Here is a 23,733-nt window from a genome sequence, read left to right as displayed (position 1 = left end):
TATATATATATATATATATATGATCTTAAACATGAGATTAATGCTAATTGTGCTGTACACTGTATAAGTATCTTCCAAAAATTCAAACACATATGTCTTCATTGTAATTAAGAAGAAAGATCTCCACAAGCTTAACTATATCTATTTATACGTGTGGTCAATCACGTACATACAATGGTATATTAACGCGATAAAATCCGTCACTATAGTTTTACGATATTTAGACCATAGGGAACTCATTTATATAATCCTATTGGTACTCATCCACTCCAATTGACTTGAACAATGTAGCTTTTTCAATAATTCTAGTTGTATAGCGTTAGTCATAAACAATTGTTCCACTCTGTTACAAGTTAATTGTATTCAATTGCAAGGAGACTTGCAACAAGCTAAAGACTCAGTTAACAAATTAATAACGGTGGTGCTAACGATCGGTAGCAAAATCAGACTATCCCAAAGCTTGAGAATTATAACTAATCACCAAATTATCTCAAATATCAATTACCTTACGAATTTTGATCCTTTTGTCTCTTTAAGACTCATTGGAGGACAAATCATAGAGAGATGGAGCTAATTTTAATGCAAAAGATGCGGCAGCAGTTTACACCACCACCACCACTACTAATAGTCCCCACTACTATCTTATAGTCCTACTTACAATGAGAGAATGTGATCAAACCCACCTCCCTCCCTCCCTCTCTCTCATATATATATATATATCAATGTGCAGTTGGGAGCAAAGAAGCACACATTAATTAGAATCTTTAAAAAAAGAACAAAAATACAACAACAAATTTAGTAACTGAAAAAAAAAACTATACAAAGTCCCATAACCATAAGCTACAGATGAAAAAGAGGAGAGATGCGTAGGAGGAGCGCATTTTCCGTGGTTCCAGCCTTGCTCCCCAATCCCATCACTGATTCTCTCCCAAAATAAAAAAAAAATAGAGCATCCCTCAGTTTGCTTCCAACACAACCAAATCCCCTCCTCCAGCTATTCTCTTACTATTCTCATCCTCAGTGAACCGATTTCGGTTTAAGCGACTGTTTTACACTGATTTAAGAATAGACAGTACAAAATAAAAAAAATAGAGCATCCCTCGGTTACGAACCAAACTCCCCTCCTCCACCTATTCCCTTCCTAATTCTCATCCTATATAAATTGATCTCGAGTTAGCTAGTGACTACTACTTTGCGCTGATCTGAAAACAGACGGTATCTAAACCGCCAGATAATTTTCCGGTGCGATCCCCCCCTCTATCTCTATCCAAACCTTAGCTAAGTGTCAACTACAAAACAAAGACCAAAATTAGACTCCTCGGATCCGAATTCACTCCACACCTCTCCCTGTTCACCACCTAATTCAAACGCAACCCCCATCCTCCCCCTTCGCCATCCATCCATCCATCCAAAAACTTTGCTTCGATAAAATTAGTGGGCGGATTAATTCACGGCTACTCTCATTCGCTCACGGGAACAAAGGGCGGCTTTTGACTCCCCTCCCTCTCTCTCTCTCTCTCTCTCTTAACTATATTTATACAGGACACTCCTAATCCTCCTCCCATTCCACTGTTTATATATATATACACAGTACACTGAATTTAACGCTTCCCCTCGTTCACCTCCCCCTCCCCTCCCCTCCCCTCCCCTCCCCTCCCCTCCCCGACCCGAAGAAGACGCCGCCCCGTCTGCCACTATGGAAGCTCCCGAGCACGTCGTCACGGGCTCCCATAGCAGCAGCAGCACGGGAGAGTCCCCGTCGACGCACCCCTCCGTCACCAAGGGAAGCGGACCAAGCGTCAGCGGGCGCCCTCCTCCCCCTCCTCCCCCTCCTCCTCAGCCTCCGGCGCGTCGTCCTCGTCGACCTCGTCCGTGTCGGCCGCACCGACGGAGGAGGAGGGACATGGCCCACTGCCTCATCCTCCTCGCCCAGGCGCCGGTCCGCTCCCCCGCCGGAGAAGTTCACGAGCCGCAAGTTCACCGAAGCCGGCCACCACCGCGGGCGGCGCGGCAGGGCGGGTTCTACGTCTACGAGTGCAAAACGTGCAACAAGTGTTCCCGTCCTTCCAGGCGCTGGGCGGCCACCGCGCCAGCACAAGAAGCCCAGGATGTCGGCCCTGCCGCGCCGGCGCATGCCGAGAGAAGGTCGCCGCCGACGCCCACCCCGAGCCGACCGTCGCCGTCGCCGCCCCGCCTTCGCTAGTTCCCGGCGCCGGGCAGGTTGCCGCCGGCGGCGGCGAGGGTCCACGAGTGCTCGATATGCGGGGCAGAGTTTCGTCGGGCCAAGCTCTTCGGCGGCCACATGAGGCGCCACCAGGCGATCGGGCCGCCCCGGCGCTGCCTCCGCAGCTGTCGACGAGCCGCCGTCCCGTCGCCCCAATAAGAGGTCAAGAAAGAACGTAATTTGCTGTCGTTGGATCTCAATCTCCCGGCGCCCGCCGACGAGAGTTCACCGCCGGAGCCGCCGCCCCCGGCGTTCTCGTTCGCCGACAAGAGGCCGATGGTTTTCTCAGCGCTTGTAGATTGCCATTACTGAAAAGGCGTGCGGGAACAGCTAGGCTAAGGCAAAGCTGGCTGACTTTTTTTTTTCTTTTATAAATCATTGGGTACATGTGAATTACGATTGTAATTTGTTGTAATTTTATTTTTAACATTTATTTTTATTATATGTGATTTATTGATGATAACAAAACTAATAAAGAAATGGGAAGTGAAATTCTTTTTGAATATTCTTTTAATTGAAGTCGATCAGGGTAATGGGAGTTTAGTAGTTAGTATCCTTTTTTGTGACGTTTGTCGTTGTTTTGGCTTTGTGCGAACGAGAAAGTTTGCATTGCGTTCACGAAAAGGGAGCGTGAGTATTCTCTCTCTCTCTCTCTCTCTCTAGAAGAGTGGGAAGTAGACTTTCGTTACTCGAGGAGTTGGCTTGAGTTCGGTTTCTCCACCAAATTCCAAGGAAAAGAGGGGTGTGGATTTTATGAGGTTGTTTCATTCGGAAGATAACTATATGTAATGTAATATGTCAACCTCTTTTCTTTCCTTTTTCTTTTTCCAGATTAAATGCCAAAAGAGAGGGGGGAAAAAGAGAGGAATAAAAGAGGTGAAGTAGGCAGCTGCTCATCTATGAGATACCCATCTGTACTCGCCTTTTTTGGTAGCTCATATCTCACGGGGAGAGTGATAGCTACTCCCTCTCCCTCCCTTTCCCCCCACACACACACTCTCTCTCTCTTTCTCCGCGCTTTTTTTTTTTGTTAACTAGGACAAGATGTTAAAACATTAAAGTATCGTTTGGCAAAGGGTTAAGAAAGAAGGGTTAACGAGAATGATTAATGTACTTAGTCCATTCGATAATTTGAAGGACTAAATTATTAATCCATTAGATAAATTTTATTTTAGCCATTGTTATCATTTTTAGTGTTTGGGAATAACAATAGTTTTAACTATTTTCTTTATAATTAGAAGGGTTAACTCTTAATCCTTTTATTTAGCTCTTGAAACATTTTAATTGTTTGAGCTAAATGTGCAATTAGACCTATTACCTCGCTGCCGGTAATAAACAAAAGGCTGTGAAACATCTTTCATTAATTGTAGCAGTTTTGGTCACCCAAATTGTTTCTTCACTATATTCAAAGATAATATTATGTCCTCCCATTTTCTGTCCCAAAATTTACGACAAATTTTTAAAATAGACCCATTTAGAAAGTTATTTTTAAAAGACGATCACTTTTGAAAATATTTGTCATTTTCGACACAGTTTCAATCACCTGGTTGAAACTGGGTCGAAAGTGGAAAAAACATCAAAAACTTCAAGGATTTTAATTCCCGTGAAGTTTAAGGCTTCATTTAAGGTCTCATTAGCACTTACCCAAGCGCTAATGAGGCCTTAAACTTCACGAAATTTAAGAATCCTGTGAAGTTTTTTCACCATTTTCGACCCAGTTTCAGCCATGTGACTGAAACATGGTCGAAAATGGCAAATATTTTCAAAATGGGTCGTTTTTCAGAAATAAGTTTTTAAAGAGGTATATTTTAAAAATTTATCCCAAAATTTATTTCCTTGTAGTGGGCTCAGCATTCTTGCATAAGCTTGGGCATAATTATTGTCCTTATACTAATGCGCCAAATAATTTTCTGGCACTTTCCTCGTGATATAAGATAGCACTAGTAGCATCACCTGAGATTCATTACTTTTTCCTCAACGATGAAGTTTTGGGTCTAAAGACACATTTGGCTCGAAAAAATATATATATGACAACATTGTTGAAGCCAGAAAAATACTAAACTGGTAAGGGGAAAAAAATTCTAGACTGATAAGAGGGATGTATAAATAATATCATTCTCGTAATTTAGCCACATGATGTACATAGGAAGGATGTAAATGAGATAGATAGACACAATAGGAGGGGTTTAGAAGAAGGAATAGAAGAGGAAACAAAATAAATTGGATTTTTGCATCAGGCTGTCATGCTGCTTAGTGGCGGAGGTAAGAATTCCACAAGGGGGGTCTCAAAAAAGGTTAGACTCTCACCTATGAGAATCGAAGATAATCGACCTCTTTTAAAAAATTGTTCCCTAATTAAGTCATCATGTTGGTCCCTTAAATCTTTCATATTATGAAATTAGTCCCTCAAATCATGAAAATTGCTTTTAGGCCTCTCAATTTGACTTATTTTTAAGTTAGTCCCTCTACTCGAGAATATAATAGCTACTGGTGAGAATAAATTTGGAAAAAAAATGAATTGGATGAGCTAATAGTCCACACCAATAGATTTTACTTACTAATTCCTAATTGCTATTTCTCATCTTGATTGGAGGAATTAACTTCAAAATAAGTTAAGAATTAAGGAACACAATAGGATTGTTTTAGGGGCTAATTTTAAAATAATTGAGGAACCTAATAGGAACAATTCAGTGGCTAATTTTAAAATAACCTAAGAGTTGAGGGACCTAAGAGCAACTCTGAGGCATTCGTCTAATTGGCGCAGGATAATGTTGTCATACCATAACAAATTAGATGATCATAAATCAAGAGTACCTTCGTAACTAAGTTTATCCAAAACACTACCCCGTTCCGTTCATGTCGCTATATAATTAAGTTCGTAAACAAACACTTCGCCTGGTGCACCTAATTACTTGCTTCCCATGTGTTTTAGGGAGGCGCTACAGGCACACCACCGGACACAACCTTAGGGGGGGTTAGTCATCTAGAACTTAAAACTAGAATTGAGATAATTTGTGGGATAAATTTTTAAGGTGTTAGTCACATAGAACTAGAAAATGAGATATTTTTTTATAGTGTTAGTCAAGTAGAACTTTTGTAGAACTAGAACTGTATTATTTTTTTGGTGCGTTAGTCAAGTAGAATTCTACTAGAATTAGAATTGGGATAATTGATCATAATTATCCCACAAATTATACTACCTATATATATAACCATAAGTTCTCCTCTCTCAAATTATCCCACACATTGGAAAGAATACAATTGGGAAAAAAAAAAGTGAAACGTCGCCTCCCTCCCTCTTGGTTAAAATTTCTCTGTCATGAAGTCAATCATCCGTTTATTTTCCTGTCTTTACTTTGTTTTTGTGATGATTAGATCTTTTATTATTATCTTCAAGATGTATTACTTTATTGATAGCTTTTTGACGTTTAAATTACTTTATTATTATTTGTTTGATCTAAGTTTTCTCTTCACAACAGTGGTTTAGGTTAAGAATATAGTGTTGGTGGGTTAGTGCTAAAGATATACGGGCTATTTATGTTTTTATTATAAGTTAGAAAGCAACTTTGCGATCACATTGATGATTAGATGTTGAATGGTTAATGGTGATATCTATTATTATTAAATCGGCTCAGTAAATTGATTGTGATATTTATAGTTCATCTGTCATGATTCCTGTGTACATTTTATTTATTTGCTGATTTGGTTTCAGCGATCATGATGAGATTGGTCCAAAGGGTTAATGGCTGAAAAATGCTTATTTTTCTTTCTTTATGATGTTATGAGATTTGAACTTCGACATTTATGATCCTCCACTAGAAGCTCCACGAAATGTTGCTGATGCAGACGATGACTCCGATAAAAAAGACGAGTTACAGGCTCAACGAACAACTGTAGGAGTTTGGAGAAATTCTATGGCAGATACCATGTGGGATGATAGAAGCCATGTGGGATGATGGAAGTCGAGTCACTCTAGGGATTTAGATTTTTATTTATTTGTAAATTATTTTATTATTTGAGATGAATAGTGATGCTTTATTGCATTATATTTTATAGTTATCACTAGAATTTTTACTAGAATTTGCTTATTAATATTATATTATTTTTAATATACAATTATTAACAATAGTAATTTATACCCACCATTACCTCCACCAAATTATCCTACCAAATTATGCAACTTCATAATATTATCCATCATTATCCCACCAAATTATCCTACCAAATTCTCCCACTTTAAGAATTACCCATCATTGTTCCACTAAATTATCCGAGTGTCAAAAAATTATCTCACTTTACCAATTATCCCAGTTCTACTTAAAAAGTTCTAGGTGACTAACCCCCCCTTAGCCACACTCCCTCTCCTGCTACAGTGCAGGGGGCCCGCATGAGATTTTTTAAAAAATCTCATGCGGGCCCCCTGCACTGTAGCAGGAGAGGGAGTGTGGCTGAGGGTGTGTCCGGTGGTGTGCCTCTATCATTATTATTTGAGTATTAAGCTTGGCCAAGTCAGCACTTAAAAGCAGCGTGCATCACACTTGAGGTTGAATTAGCTTTGGTTGATTATAAACTAACTAATGAGCAACAATTTGAGTTCAGAAGTGGTACTCTGTCGAATCTTCTGATATTGATAGTGACCTCGATAAGGGGGTGTTTGAAACAAATTCTATAACTTTAGGATATGGATTTTACCATGGGATTTGAAATCCATATATGTGTTTTCTTATGGGCTGGGATTTCTAAAATGTTGTTTGTTTTATTAATATTTTGGGATTTGGAATACTACTTTGTAATATTTTGTTTGTTTCAAGCTCAAATTATAGCATTACCAAATGTCAAAATTTTGTAATATGAATGAATATGCTATCTTGGTGAGCTTACCCTCACAAAAAGATAAAATTGGGATTTGTCAAATCCTCTCCAATTGAGAGGTAAGCACACCTATTTATGGGATTTGTCAAAATCCTCTCCAATTGAGAGGATTTGGCAAATTCTAAAAATTGGACACTTTTTGCACTTTTAGGATTCAATATTCTAAAAAAATTTAAAACAAATACCATATATGAAATCCCAAAATACAAAAAAACTTATTTTTTGATCCCAAAACTTATAATCCACACCAAATGCTAAAAATTTTGGTGAAACAAACACCCCCTAATTGTCTAGTGATGTTAGAATAAGATCTCTTTTCTCTTTTGCTTTTCAAGTAAAATTGATCCCACACTGGGCTCAGTGTTCATGAATCCAACACTACGCTTACCAGAGTTTTTATCCATGTAACATCTTTAAATCCTAACCAAAAAAAAAAAAAAAAAAAAGAATAATAGCAGTTAACAGAGCGTATAGCTTAAACTTTGATCTTAATAAAAGATTGGAATGAGTTCTTGGCATCCAAATATAGGTACACGAGCTAATTGTATACGTATGAAGTACGTCAGTGCTTTTTTAGTGTACGCATTAGTTAGTTTTCACTTGTTGGGAGATGAGTCCAACTCCATTTCCTAATATCTAGTGATCCATCGCCATCGAAATTACTAGGATACCAGCAACTGCTTTATATTTTGTATCAAACCTTTCATCCAAATACCTTGCGAACCACGATTTAAATAGAATAAGGGTGTGTTTTCATAAATAATGGGGTTGATCAACAAATAAACTCCTTTGTACCCTGGCATAGTCGGTTATATTCATTAAACTATTATATCGGCACTTAATCGTAATTAAGCTATTTCATTATTAGGCTGAGTTGTCACGTGGAATAGCATGATCATAAATTACATTTTTATCCTCAATTTAGAGAAGAATTTACTTAATTTTTCGGTTATATTGAGGATAAGAAATAACTTATATAAGAATTTACTTAATATTTCAGTTATATTGAGAATTAAGAAATAATCACTCATCACGAGCCCGTGTGATAAGTCAACTTAACAAAGAAATAACATCGTCTAAAATTTCCAAAGATGTAGATGCTAATAAAATAATTTAAATATATAAATTACTATTCCCCGGAGATGCATTTGCAGGCAACCATAATTTATGAAGTATACGTTGACTCACAACTTGTTGTGGAGCTGAAGTGAGGAGGAAAAAGTACTTCATGTTGTTCGATTAGAACGTCTCGTTTCAATTTTTCTATTTTCATTCGATAATGAAGCTTATTGTATTTTATCAGAAGAAAAAAGAATTGTAATTTCACAAAAACTCTAAGGGGTGTTTGTTTGCATGCAAGTAAAAGATAAAAGTGAGAAAGTTACTTTTATTTAACAATCAAGGTGTTTTGCTTTCATTTAAGTGGTTATGAAAGTGAGATGCAAGAAAGTTGTCACATATGATTTAATACAATTTTGACTTCCCCTAAAAAAGTGGTGAAGTCACATAAAAGTGACAAAAATGTAACTAATTTAATTAAATAATTTTAATTATACTCTCTAATTAATCTTATTTTGTCACATCATCTTCACATTGCACTTTCGGTAATAATTTAATTTTTCAAATAAACATTGTATTTCACTTGCATGCTGACATGAATGTAAAAGTTATTTGTAAAAAAATAATTTACATATTTTAAATCCACTTTCAGATTACGAAACACCCCCTAATTTCAGTGTGATGGAAGCATGAGGAGTGGAGTGAGGCAAGAGAAAACGTGGAAGGTGTTGAGCTGACATTGTGTCTCACACGGGATTGTGGGGCCTCGGCCGGTTACCGTCTCTTAAACCTTCCACTATCTCCCCTCTGTCATTACAAATAATATAATATTGTCGACTCTTTCCTTTTATTATTAATTTTGTACTTTGTACGCCAATAAATTACAAATTAATACCATAACTTTATGTGAATATTATTATCCTCTAACCTATCTGTCTGAACTGTCTCACAACATTTGCCTACAAACAATGGAACATAAAGGGAAAAATATCCATCTATTACATTAAAAAACTAGGAGGGAATTTAATGAGCTTCATGGGAGTTGTTAAGTGTTTTTTTTTTTTTGTTTAATCTAATGTGATCACTCAACACACTCTCCTTAGTCTTAGTGGAAAAGGCACCGAGTTCTTTTACCCTGTAGAGAGAGACCGTTGGATGCGAAGGGATATAGATTATTCATCTGTAGTTACAACAATCGTGATTCGTTCTAAAACGTAACCACCATCAAAAGTCGTCGTCTTCTGCTCCTCATATTACGTTCAGAACAACTCCACCGTTCACTGAACGATAAGCAATTCTGATCTAATACCAATGATCTTAAAAAAAAAAAGTAGTACATAAACTTGGATACGAAATTAGAACTCTGAAGGTCACTGAGCTACAGTAATACCTACTTAATTTGCGAGAAAGAACTCGGGCGTTCACATGAAATCGTTACCATCCGGAGTTTTGAGTGTTCATATGGTCCACAGATAATTAGGGTTGACTGTAGAATGATAACAGTTGGGATGCTGATAAAACAATTTGTTGATATAGTACGGGTCAACAGCGTTTGATGAAATTAGGATTCCGTGTGAAGAATGCTTTAGTTTGTTGACAATTACAGGGTTTAATCTCTCCGTTTGGTTCTCACGACTCGTGAGTCGGTTGGTGATGACTAATTCTCTATTATGTTCATTTTGAAATTAGCTTAAAAGATAGAGGTAACATGTGCTTTGTGTGCCTTGTGAACAAGTAAATAAAAGGCATGTGCTTTTGGACCTGAGCTCAGTGGGGGAAATCCTGTGGAAAAATGAAGTGTAATCTTTACCAACGCGTTAAAAGCTCAGAAATTGTTGGTGGATCAGTGAAACAAACATTATATCAGCGTAATCACCAACTTTAAAATCTACAATCTAAGCGCAATTTGCGTCGCTATCTAATTACGCCCTATGTGATTTTCCAAAGAGGAATCTGTAGGATTTTTCTTTTCTTTTCTTTTCTTTTTTTTCCTTTTTCCTCTCCTCTTTCTTCCCTAAGCTTGGATTATTGAACTTGAAAAGTCAAGAGCCGTTTGTATTAGGAAGGGGTCGGGTGATGGATGGCAACTTCCACTGGTACTTCCTTTGAAATAGTATCCAATTACATAGAAACCCTCCTCCCATCTTTTTCTCCTGAAAACCATTATGTTCCACTAAATTCACAGAAAACATCGACATATTGCTTCAATATTTATCTGCAAATCTCTGTTATATTACATATGGCACACAGTTTAATGATGAATATAATGAATGGATGTGAAGCAATGTTGTCAAAAATAAAGTTCAATAGAATTTAATGCAATGATGCAAAAGCTAATTTTTGGTCTCATGGCTCTCAAGTCCACCAAGCCTATAGCAATCTTAAGAATCAATGCTCAAGGTCCAAATATGATACTGATATTACTCTTTATTCAAGTCAAGTACATGTATTGTTACGTGAAACTCTTCTCAAATATCAAAATGGCCCATGGTACCACTATATCTCAAATTACTACGGAGTAGATGAAGCAAAACCCTACACATGAACAACAAAGGTAATAGCAACATAAAAAGTTCCTCTCAGAGCAAAGCAGTGAGAAGAGCGAGAACAATTCAGTGTTTCACTGCGAGAGATCATTCAACTGGAGTCAATCCAACAACACCTGGACATAGGAAGCAAGCACCATATTAAATAACAGTGGGTAGGTAGCACGAATTAGTTAGTTTGTACACGTGTTCATGCACGGGTGTCGACGGGCAGGTTTATCATACATGGGTTAAGACGGGTGTAGTTTTCAGAGCGAAATGACAAAATGTTCAGATGAAATGAAGGTTTTCAATGTTTTCTATTAAGGTTTTTATCCTCAAATCATACTCATCCTTTGTTTTTCTTTTGAGATAGTATTTCCTATTGTGATACTTAACAAAATCAATTAATTTAATTTAACAGTTATTTTCTAAAACAATAATTATTAAAGATCTGAAGCATGCACATAACTAATGTCGAGTGTCAGGTAAAACTAAATCCAGCCAAACTCTCTCTCTTCATTCCTGATCTTCCAAATATAACTATCTTAGACAGGGCAAGGAGAAGATGTTCCTTTAGTGCAAAATGCTAACGATCTCCTTTTAATCTCCTCAAGCTGAGAGGCTGCTAACGCAATATACACAAGAACCACAAAGTGGAAAGTGGATAAATGAATATTTTGATGTTGTTGATGATTACTATACATGAAAGATATCTTAGAATTCTCTCATTTCTCATTTTCTGAGAGAACCAACATCAGATTCTGCAGCCGTTTTGATTTTGAAAAATATCTATCTGGTGAACCTTTTGTGTTTTTCTAAAATCATGAAACTGAGATTTCATAGAGCGTTAAAATATTTCCTTTTTCAATGCATTAAGTTCACAATCACGGTTTTTACATAGTCCAATGTAAGAACTTATTATTTTCAAGCCGATAGGCATATGATCTGAGCTAAAAAGCATCACCACAGAACAGATATTTTGTTGTATACTATTTGAACAGGCTTTAATTCATTGAAAATTCTTCTATGTCTATTTTTCATAGATTTTTGTAGTGAGCAGAAATTTCATTAACAGGTCACAAATTTTTCTTGCATTTTTTCGTTTACCAAACTTGTTGGATTATTCCCTACATATTATTTCGATATTTTTATATTTCATTTGGTTGTATTATACTGTTTCTTGCTATTTTGCTGTATTGTGAAGAATAGAAGATTGTGAGGATATTAGGAATTTTAAAGCTAAAAGTCTCCTTCTTCCTTCCATATGACAAGCCTACAACTTATCTCCATATACCTTTGATGACTTTCTGATCATTCTTTAACTTCTTATGTATTCCTTTTTTGATATTTTATTCATAAATTTTTTAGGACATGTTCTGAAAAACTAGCTTTTTTTAGTCCTCTAAATCCACCTGGTTTGTTTATTTACTTGATCACTCTCAATGTTTCTTTATATTGCATTCTAGTTTTAAATATCTTAGGCCTTTTCTTTGCACATACATTGTGAAAAATCGCTCAGGAGTATCAGATTTCAGAACAGGCTTTTATGTAACACTTCCAACTATTATAAATAACATAAAGAAAAAAGATTGCATTTGAAACCTACAAAACATTTTTGCAAGACCAAACTGGTTTTGATTCTCTTCCATTAGGTCAGTTTGATTGCTTGTAATTGGAAATCAATCTGCTTTCATATTTATGAAGTTTAGTATCATGGAAATACTAATCCGGTTGTTGCAGTTTGTTTGCAATATTTGAGATGCTGGATTCCATTGGGTTCCAATTGATACTTTTTAGACAGATGCGCTATGTTGTTGAAATACAGATTTATATACATTATATTTACAGATTCTTTTGGAGATCCTAGAAAGGAGTTGAACTGCGAATAAAATAGTACCATATTCATCAAATCATGCAGCTGAAAAGCTTCATTTCCATTTTAATAAATAAGCCCTCATTTATTTGTTTTTTTTTATAACTTCCACTTCTTTTAATGAAGTTATATTCCCTGACAAATTTACAGCAGATTATGAGAAAATTTCCCCTTCTTTTATGCAAATGCAACCTAAAAGGGCATTACAAACCTTTCATATTTTCCTATTTTTCCTAAAAAAGAAGGTGGCTAATCGTGCTTTATTTTTCTCTGCTGGCTTTTGGAATAGGTGAACACTTGTTATCCATTGGATTCTCCATGACCAACCATGACATGGTCCTTGGCTGAGCCACCAATCAATTTATCAATCACTCAACTTTGATCTCAACTTTGGTCACACCTAAAATCTCAGCTTACAGGTATTCCATACAATCTCACCCTTAATCACAATTCTAATCTTGGTCATATAAGATATTACTTAGCCATTTATGCTATACGGACATGTGTGCGCTTTTTGTGACTGGACATATACTAGAACAAGAGATGTCATTACATAAAGTTGATCGCATAAGAGCAACTTCTGAAAGTAAATAATGAAATCATAAAGCATGGCGAGAAAAGAGGCAACAAATATTTGCTTACCACATGCTAATCTTCCCCCTGCGTTCCCAGTGCTAAGGCTAAGCTCATGTCCTCCTGCAAAATGAAACAAATACAATATTTGGACCACAATAAAAGCAGGAAAGAAATCGAGAAAAAAGGGAATATGACTAAAGAGAAAAAAATGAAAATGATTCTAAATTGGATTTAAAACTGATTCAGAAAATAAAAACTTAGGAACACAAAGCTCACCTTTCCCCAGGTCATCCTCAAGCTCATGAACTACAAATGCTCTTCCAATGACTGCATTAGGGCCAGCCAATGGAACCTAAATACACATGAAGAAACGTGAATAGGAACAAAAGAAAATCAGCAAGATTAAAACATAAATGAAGATAGCGGAATATCCGTCATAAAAAATTAGTTGAGTTACGTGATTAATAATGATGACACAAGAAATGTAAACTCAATCACCTGCTTATCCACAATTGTTGTCTCGGCCACTCCTATGTGCATAAAAGCAATAGAGAAGGCATTAATATGTTTATCATACCTATAAAACACGAAATTTAAGGACGATGTTATAAACAATACCATCAGCATTTGCAACAATGTTCCCCAGGTCACCCGCATGACGGATTTCATCTTCAGGAGCACCATGTGTCATCCCATTTGGGTTGAAATGCGGCCCTACAAAACAAAGAGAATATTCAGCAAGAGGGAAAAAAATTTATGTGTACTTTTGAAATTCGAAATCAGTACTGAAAGCTTGATCTCACAACCACAAGTTTCAAAAACTAATTCAAACAGTAGAACAAGAGGATCTCCACAAAGATCAGCACAAAATAAACCCAAAAAAGGCATTCAGATATCTAAGATAGAGTTCTTTGGCCAGGTTTACAGATTAAACTAGATATTTTGAGGTAAGGATAAATCACCAAAATTATCTTGGCCTAACCTGTAGATATGCAGCCATTGGTGGTATCACCAAACTCATGCTGCAGGAAAAGAATGTGTAAGACTGATAGGAATATGCATAACAAAAATAGGTGGGTAACAAGAAACTCACAAGATGGAACCCATGAAGTCCTGGTGTAAGTCCAGTAACACGAACTTTCACTGTTGTCGGACCTACACAGAGACAAAATAAAATAACAGAATGGTTGAGATACATTCTCAGACAAGAAGACAGAATATTTTCAGATACATTCTCAGGTAAAAAATATGGATGTAATGAAGAAGCAATCATCGAGATTTATTCATGTCATGTGAATAGATTGAAGGTCATAACTGTAATGTAACATAATAAACTGAGCCATGGTTAAACATGGGTCACATTAATAAGAGTAGGGTTACAATACACCTAGGGTATAACTAACTTCGTTACACCTATCTTTAAAAATAATGTTTGACCATCGATATTAACGATCCAACACCATTCATTGTGATCTACATGTCATCAAATGAGTGCAAATCAAAAATAATGTGGCGTAGGATTTTCTATCCTATAATTCAAGCAACTCAAAATAACAAGCATTTTAGACCGTTATAGACCATTCATTTGTAGGCCTTTGGGTGTATAAAGAAGGAATATCTTATCTTTGTGATTTTTTATCTCCGTGAAGTTTTGAATGCATAGATTATAATGAACGGTGTTGATCGTGAATATCGACGCTCAAACATGTACTTTTGCATGTGGGTGTAACTAAGTTAGTTACACCCTAGGTTCATTGTATCTGCACCCCATTAATAATGCAATAACATAAAATGTAACTCTTTAGAATAGTAAATAAATAGTAAATAGAAAAAACTTTATCCAACGCTTTGAAACTAATAATAACATAATGGAGCCAGTTCTTGTACAACTACCTAATTCTATTTGGGAATCCAATTGAATCTTCCTGCATATGTTGGCCACTGTTAACATGAAATATCATCTGGATAGCACATGATTCCAACATTACACTTTCTGCATATTCCTCATATCCATGTCCTGCGGTTACTATATTTTCATCGTGCCACAAATGCATCAAACTTAACATTTCTTCAAAACAAACAATAAAGATATGCTCAACACTGTAATTCAACTATTTGTAAAATTATCTGCAGTGCGGCACATCTATCAGCGTGTTGATGTCATGTAACTTCCTTCTCTAGAATAGATTCTTTTCCCCTAATTGGCTAATTTAACATGAAAAAAATGCAAAAATTTGCATTTCGAAATAATGATTACATAAGCAGCAATAAAAAATAAAAAATGTAACTTTTGATCGCTCGTTAATACTAAGTGGTACACTAGTTCAATCCGTGCAACGCGAAAAAACATTGATCAAAATCTAAACTTTGAGCAGCGAAAATCAAAAGGCAAGGGGAGCAAATAACCATCGTCTTCTTGAAGGAGAGTGACGACGCCCTCGACCTCGGAGTTTCCCTTGAGTACGGCAACGGCCTTCTTAGAGGCGGCGACGACGGTCAAGGGTTTTGAAGCGGCGGCGGCGGCGGCGATGGAGAGATTGGAAGCGGAGAAATTGAGGGGCTTGCCGAAGGAGAAAGAGGAGCGGAAAGGGCGAGCAAGGGAAGAAGAAGAAGAAAGAGGAGGAGGAGAAATTAGGGTTAGGGTTTTGGAGGAGGAGGAGATCAGTTGAGCAGCCATTGAAGCTGCGATCATTGACCGCTTTGCTTTGCTTTGCTCTGCTCAAGGTCTGATGATGATGACGACGACGATAAAAGGGAGGGACACAAGTGGATTTTTGAGGCCCGTTCGTGGGGACTCTGGGCTTGGAGGCCCACTTTCAGCCTAGACCTGGGCCTGCTTAGCTTTCGTTCCTTGTACGGTACTCTGTTCCAATTGAAGGCCCATTGAAGGCCCAATTGATTATTAATAGAAGACAGGCCTTCTCATTGTGTGGTAAAAAGCAGCCTATGCTTCGTTTAAATTAAAAAAAAGGCTGCAGATGAAATACACGAGAAAGGAGGGATGAGGATTGAGAAAAAAGTAGAAATTTATGTAAGCATTCTATTTCTCTGCGGTAGAAGATCAAGTCATAACTCTAACTGACCGCGAGCTTGTGATGTCTGTTAGACCGGCTCTTTGAGTTGAAAATGAGATTCTTGTGTTCTTTCAAGACGATTCGCAAGTTGCGATGGTCCATTAGGATCACATTCAAGCATCAAAAAGGTTCAGATATTTTGAATTTAGATTGGTCACTTGGTCAGGATGAGGCTTAGTTTGGTAAGAGGTGTGAGGATGGGAGGTGACGTGACGTGACGTGCAATGAGATGTAAGGAAGGATATACTGATTCTTGTTTGGTTAGAGGGAAATTTTCTTAGATGCTCATTAAGTATCGGTGTGACATACACCATACCAATAGGAGTACTCCATGTGACACAAATCACATGCGAATATGAAGATGATGGAAATAAACAAATATTTTTGTGCCACAAGATCTAACTCCTATTGATGTGATGTGCGCCACATGGTGCTCATGTAGCACCTAAAGATTTCTTGGAAAAATAATATTTGTGTTTAGTTCAATTTTTATTTTCTCTCACCTCATTATGTGTCTTTCTCTCACCGCACTCTTATGTCCTTCCAAAATGGAGGGATTTTTCTCTCTATAAAATTCTAGTTCGGATAAATTTTTAAAATAGACTCATTTAGAAACTTATTTTTAAAAAACGACCCATTTTGAAAATAATTGCCATTTTCGACCTAGATTCAGCCACCTGGCTAAAAATTGGTCGAAAATGACAAAATAATCAAAAACTTTACGGGGTTTAAAAATCCTATGAAGTTTAAGCCGTCATTAATGTGTTGGTTAAGGAAGCCAAAGCTTCACGGGATTTGAAATCATGTGAAGCTTAAACTTCACAGGATTTCAATCCCGTGAAGATGATGCCACACTCCAGAGAGCATTTGCTCTTTGGCAAGTTGTCCTGCAACTCCACGGGATTTGAAATCCCATGGAGTTGTAGGTTTCCCCAAACATACACAGAATGTGTGTGTGTTTCTTATATACAGGAAAAAAATTTCACAACAATATACATGAAAATTTCCGCCTCATTCACAACAATATACATGAAATTTTCGTCTCATTTACAACAATATATATGAAATTTCTATATCATTCACAATAATATACATGAAAATCCAACCATAATCTGATGATACTTCATACACTGTCATTCACAACAATATATATATATATATGAAAATCCAACCATAATATGAAATTTTCGGCACATCTATCATTCACAACAATATACACAAAAATATCCCTGTGAATCATCTATCTCCGCCATCAACATGATCTGATGATACTTCATACACTATCCCCAAATTTTTTTTTGAGTGCTCCAAGATAATGTGGTAAGATCTTGTAAGATTTGTCCTAATCTTCGAATATTTTTATCATCTCCTTCCTCCAAGCATTCCAACACGTATTGTATGATACATCCAAGTTGGTCGCTTTATACACTAAAATACGAATATCCTTTGGTCTTAGATCAAGATCCTCTCTTAGTTTTGGCATAATCAATCGATATATGAAAGAGGTGGACGTGTGTTTATGATTCATCTCTAATCGAGGATTGCTACATGTGTGAAGTCCGTTGTAGTATGTTATTTTAAATTGTCCGCCTACTTTTACTCCCAAACGTGAATTAAGCTTCCAGTGACATTTTGTATTTCCATCATGGTGCCCACCACTACCTTCTTCCTCACCATCTTTGCGGTAAAAATAAACTACATTATAGCTTATTGTAATGTTGTTCGTCTGCCTAAACTTTATATTTTTTGATGGCCCACAAACAAACCGTATGAATCAATTTCTCCTTGCTTTCAAATGGATCGCCCTTTTTGAATGAGAAGTCCTAACCTTGTGTACCATCATCTAAATTATTTCCCATAGGAATGCTTTTCATCGTGGAGTCATCAATCCATTCTTCTCCATGAAGTTCATCGGGCGACAGAACCTCTAATACGACATACTCATTGTTAGAATAACATCGATCAATATATTGGTTGTCCCATTCATCACGATCTATCAAATACGTCATGCTATTAATTTGTAAGACATCCTCTTCGTTATCATTCTCCGATTCGACACTTGCAATATCATCTCCTATCGTCATTCTTGAGGAAGGCATTATATCGATCTTGATGGGGAGTGATATCATCGAAGGCATTTGAAGTGCTCACAAGCGAAAGAACGCTCAAGTATTATGATTGTGTCCATCCTATTGCGGAGACAAAAAGCCGCCAGAGTCAACTTTAAGGTCCTCCAACACACGAGAGTATATTCCGTCGTGAATCACCGATTTGCCCAAATTTTTGTGATATTTTTTAATAAATAATTCCACCGCACACTTCTCGTTATATAATATTCTAATAAGATCTGTATCGTAGTCATTTAAGATTTAAATGTCGTTTGTTCCATTCCCCGTAACAGGATAATTACAAATCACGTTGAGGTGATACTCACGTGGATTGGTTAATATAAGTTTGTGTAAGTCATTAACCAAGTCATCGAAAGTATATGATTTTGATATAAACAACGGCTTCATCACACCTCCTTTATATACGGGCATATTATTTTCGAGATATTTAATCTTTCTATCATATGAACAAAGAATTACGATTCGATCGTTCATCGTTACCTCTGAAGAGTAAAAAAATTCCAATATCAATATTACACAGAAAACACAAAAAAAATATTTACCATTAAATCCTCTAATTTAGATTTTAGACTTTCATAATTTTAACCGAATGTCTAACTTTTATATTTTTAATATTGCCTAATTTAAACAATTTAAACAACATTCACTTTTAAAATTTGAAAAATAATACACTAACTTTTATAATTTTTCATAATTTCTCGTCTAACTTCATATACAAAATTCTTTATTTTTTCTTCACAAAATTCATAAATATTTCAAAATATAAATTTAAACAAGTTATTAACATGAAATAGTGAGAATGTGTAAAAATTTAGGAAAATTTTAAAGATTTTATCAAAATTTGTCGATGCCCTAAATTTGATATTCAATGATCTCCGGTGAACTCGACGGTGACGACGACAGTGGGATCGATGACGACCGATGGACGATGCAGCGGTAGCGGTGGCGGCATATGGATCTAAAAAATTCTTTATTTTTTCTTCAAAAATTCATAAATATTTTAAAATCTAAATTTAAACAAGTTATTAACATGAAATAGTGAGAATATGTAAAAATTTAGGAAAATTTTAAAGATTTTACCAAAAATTTGTCAATGCCCTAAATTTGATATTCAATGATCTCCGGTGAACTCGACGGTGACGACGACATTGGGATCGATGGCGGCCGATGGATGATGCGGCGGTAGCGGTGGCAGCATATGGATCTAAGGTTTGGTGGTAAAGGAGGAGAGAGAGAGAGAGAGAGAGAGAGAGAGAGAGAGAGAGAGAGAATGGGTCAGGGAAACGAGAAATGTGATCACGTTGTACTTAAACAGGCCCTACCTCAACTCCACAAGATTTCAAATCCTGTGGAATTGCAGGCTGACTTGCCAGAGAGCGAACGCTCTCTGGTGTGTGGCCTGCAGCTTTACGGTATTTGAAATCCCGTGGAATTTAAGCTTTACGGGATTTCAAATCTCGTGAAGCTTTGACTTCCCTAATCAACACACTAACGCGGGCTTAACACACTAATTTAAGCTTCATTTTACACTTCCTCTCTCCTCACCTTACATCACACCACCTTAACTTCCTCTCGTGAAACCTTCTATCAAAGAGGAATTTTAACTTTCTCTCACCTCACTTTACTTCCCCTCCTACCAAACCAAGCCTCACCAGAGATGCAAATCGCGAGTACCGTGAAGCATCTCGAACTTATTTATCTACTTGATTTCCCTCATTTCCTAATCTCAAATGCTTTTAACATAACTTAAACTTTCCACACTTACGGAGTTAGGTTTAAGGTACTTGGGCTACACCTAACTTGCAAGTAGAGAATTCATAAAGTCGCAAACTTGAACTTAATTGGCTCTTCTTCTTCTATAAAAGAATCTCTGCAGAGAAAATACCATATCCAGTACACCACCCCAGCTTTAAAATTCAAACCTCAGAATTCTCTTTTTGACACAGGATCAACAGTAAAGACCAAGGATGTACAGCAAATCACTGTAGGGTCCTTTTTCAATAAAATAAATGCCAAAAAAAAAGGAGGCTAAAATTGGCCCACGACTTTTTGATCTCTTGAGCAGATTTGCACCAAGGGAGCAGGCAATGAGGCCTGAGCTCTCACACTCGGTCCTCGTACACTTTAGATGTGTGTGCAACTCTTTTGATAGAAGAGGAGTGAAGCTGAAGAAAGTGTATAACGGAGAACTTTTGTCTTTCTTGGTGATAGTGAAGATTTTCCTTTTTTTTATAGTAAACTTTAGAGAGGGGCACATCACATATTCTTGCTAGCTTTTCAAGGGTGTGAAATTAGCAATTAGTTCAAAGCTAGCTAGGAGACCAACAGCTTGCACTTTGTGGTGGTATATATACAAAAAAATAGAATTATTTGGATGCACTTTTGCTCTCATTAAAGAGCTTTGATGCAAATGCCAACCCTACTCCTTTTTGTGAAGGGTTGGATTACATGCATGGCATGTTATTGTGGCCAAAATGCACATGCTTCTTGTCATGCCCTGCGGCAAACATGATGCGAAACAGTACTCTCAAGATTCCAAATTAACGCTGAAAAGATGAGGATCGGCAGTTTGCTGCTTCGAAGATGGTACGTGCTCAGTTTGAGACGACTCGATTTGATTTTAAAAGAGGAGGGAAATGTGTAGCTCTTAATTATTGGCAGGAAAACTTTGCTTGGGTAACCATACTATAGGATTAACTTAGTTATTTTTCGTTATTTAATTTAAAGGCTACAAATGATTCACTCGACGGCCTTAATTATAGGCTTGCATTCAACTAAGGAAATTCATCCGAACGTAGTTTCCTAATTGTATCTTCTCATGGGGCCCCTACAGATATCGTCACGACAAAACACGGAAAAACAGAGATAAAGACTAATTAAAGTTAGTGGATAATTGCACATAAAAAGGTGGATTCGTTACTGATAAAACATCATATATATAACCCAAAAATATGAATTAGGAGAACAAATATAGTCAATTTATAGTCAAAACACGGAATATAGTATTCTTTCTCCTTCTTGTACTTTTATAGTAGGGCTGGTTTTTGGCCACAAGTTTATCAAGGTTGCGGTGAATTACGGCTAGGGTCCTCTCGTCACCCTTGTTGATACTCTTTGCGGAGAAAGTCCTACGTATAAGCAAAGTAGAAAGGATGTATACGTTTTTATTTACACTTTTGTATGACACTTTCTCGTGTCCCTCTTTTTTACACATCAATGAAATGAACATGGATGTTCCCTTTGAAGAAATGCAGTAAACAGCAAAGGATCAGTCAGAAAGTCTGGCGATCGACCGCCGCGGTCGACCGCGAACGTGCACGAAGGGCAGTAGGATTCGGAGCTGATGGCGGTCGACCGCGGATGACTGTAATCGATTTTTACTCTCGGGTTTGTGGTTCGGTCGACCGCCGCGGTCGACCGCGGAACCTGCGCGGTCCACCGCAGTCTGTTTGGACTGGGCCTTTTGGATTTTCACCCGTTTCGTTTCTGAGTTATATATAACTCAAAACCTGATTGTTTAGGGTAACTCAAGGACGATTTTGAGCAGCCTTGAAGAGAGAATTGTTGCATCCAATTGTGGGAGAGTTGTGAGAGATCTAGAGCTTTGTTTTAGGGTTTGATCGGTGAGATTTGTAACTCTATTTGTATTCTCTTGATTTCTTATGGTAAGAACTCCCCCCTCCTTGCCCCGTGGACGTAGGAAACTTGCCGAACCACGTAAATCTCTTGTGTTATTTGGTGATTGTGCTTGTTTATTTGGTTGTGGTCCCTCTTGTTCGGATTGTGTGATTCGACCGCTTCCGCGTCACGCACAACAATTGGTATCAGAGCTTCGGGTTCGACTTGAGGCTTGTTTGAAGGATTCGCTGAAGGATTCCTATTTGAAGAGTTAGATCGATAACATGGGCGAAGCAAGCACATCGGGATCGTCTCTTACGAAGACGATACATAGTTTGAGCATCAATAACATGAAGATCGATGTTCCGAAGTTTGATGGTAAGATCAATTTCGGTTTGTGGAGGTGCAAGGTGATGGATGCGTTGGACGCTCAGAATTTGGAGGAGACTCTTGAGTTACAAGAGAAACCTGCCGAGATGGAAGCTAAGGTTTGGAAGAAGATGAATAGTAGGGCGTGTGGAGTTATTCGGTCATGCTTGACGCCGGATCTTATTTATGATGTGATGAACAAGAAGTCGGTGAAGAAGATGTGGGAAACACTCAATGAAAATTATCTTACTAAGAGCATTGAGAATCGGCTTCACTTGAAGAAAAAGTTTTACCAGTTCAAGATGAAGAGGAGAGTTTCCATCAGGGAGCATGTTAACAACTTCACGAAGCTACTTTCAGACATGGCCAATGTGGATATTATGGTTGAGGATGAAGACAAGGTGATGCTACCACTGCTGGAAATTTAACTTTTAGCGACGAAAAAATCCGTCGCTATAAGTCCATTTTCCGTCGCTAAAAGTTTTAGCGACGGAAAAAATAATATTCCGTCGCTAAAATATCGACGCTATTACAGGGGTGCCTAAAACGACTTTTAGCGACGGAATTTCCGTCGCTAATTATTAGCGACGGATTATTAGCGACAGAAAATTGGTCGCTATTTTAAAATAATAAAAAATTTAAAAAACAATAGCGACGGATTTGCCGTCGCTAAAGATTTATTAGCGACGGAAAAGCCGTCACTAATAAAACAATAGCGACGGAAAATCCGTCGCTATTGTTTCTGGAATATGCACAGATCTGATTTCGTGCACGTTTTCCGTCGCTAAACAATACTTTAGTGACGAAAATTCCGTGGCTAAAAGTATTTTTAGCGACGGAAATTCCGTCGCTAAAAATTTAAAAATAAGAAATTTAAAAAATATTTTGAAAATTGAAAATACCCTGTACAATATCGATAATAATTTTTAAAAACCTGTTCAATCAGCAGAAGAAAGCTTCAATCTCACGCAAATATCACATCTCACGCATATATCACACATTTAATTTAATAAAAGCAAATAAAAGTTTCTCGACAGGTACATAATAAGTATTGTTTATACAACACAAGAAATTGTTTTCAAAGTTATATTAAGGACAATCAATCCTCCTGATCATCATCATCCTCATCCTCAACATCAGCCACATTATGACTACCCCCGGCTGCACCTTGTGAAGAAGTCCCGGCCTGTAAATATAAATCAAATGTTAACAAGTGTGTGTAAACGTTAATAAGAGTACAAATATAAATATACTACAACACAACACCAAAACATCACAACACCACAACACAACACAACAACACAACAACACAACACCACAACACAACAACACTACACCACAACACTACACCATCACAACACAACACTACACTGCACTGCACAACACATCACCACACATCACACCACAACAC

At 37.2% G+C, this 23,733-nt stretch overlaps 1 protein-coding gene across 1 annotated transcript; it reads right to left on the bottom strand.

The window, feature by feature from the left end:
- On the bottom strand, positions 10,546 to 15,877 carry LOC109836512 (superoxide dismutase [Cu-Zn], chloroplastic). Its single transcript, XM_020404420.1, has 8 exons — positions 15,539 to 15,877; positions 14,226 to 14,287; positions 14,115 to 14,154; positions 13,751 to 13,846; positions 13,631 to 13,662; positions 13,409 to 13,484; positions 13,199 to 13,252; positions 10,546 to 10,817 (listed from the first exon to the last, which is right to left on the bottom strand). The coding sequence occupies exons 1-8, from the start codon at positions 15,822 to 15,824 to the stop codon at positions 10,789 to 10,791; spliced, it is 675 nt and encodes a 224-aa protein (XP_020260009.1). The 5' UTR covers positions 15,825 to 15,877; the 3' UTR covers positions 10,546 to 10,788.

This window comes from Asparagus officinalis, chromosome 4 (assembly GCF_001876935.1).
Source record: "Asparagus officinalis chromosome 4, Aspof.V1, whole genome shotgun sequence".
NCBI classification, from domain to species: domain Eukaryota; kingdom Viridiplantae; phylum Streptophyta; class Magnoliopsida; order Asparagales; family Asparagaceae; genus Asparagus; species Asparagus officinalis.
Note: the sequence above shows the minus strand (reverse complement) of the source record. Positions and strands in the feature narration are given on the sequence as shown.

Bases quoted from the DNA above. Each gene is read 5' to 3' on its own strand.
- LOC109836512 (XM_020404420.1), bottom strand. From the start codon at position 15,824: ATGATCGCAGCTTCAATGGCTGCTCAACTGATCTCCTCCTCCTCCAAA. The intron at 13,847-14,114 runs GTTAGGCCAAGA...TTTGTTTTGTAG, and splicing joins CAATGGCTGCATATCTACAG to GGCCGCATTTCAACCCAAAT. The intron at 13,663-13,750 runs GTATTGTTTATA...TTATGCACATAG, and splicing joins CATTGTTGCAAATGCTGATG to GAGTGGCCGAGACAACAATT.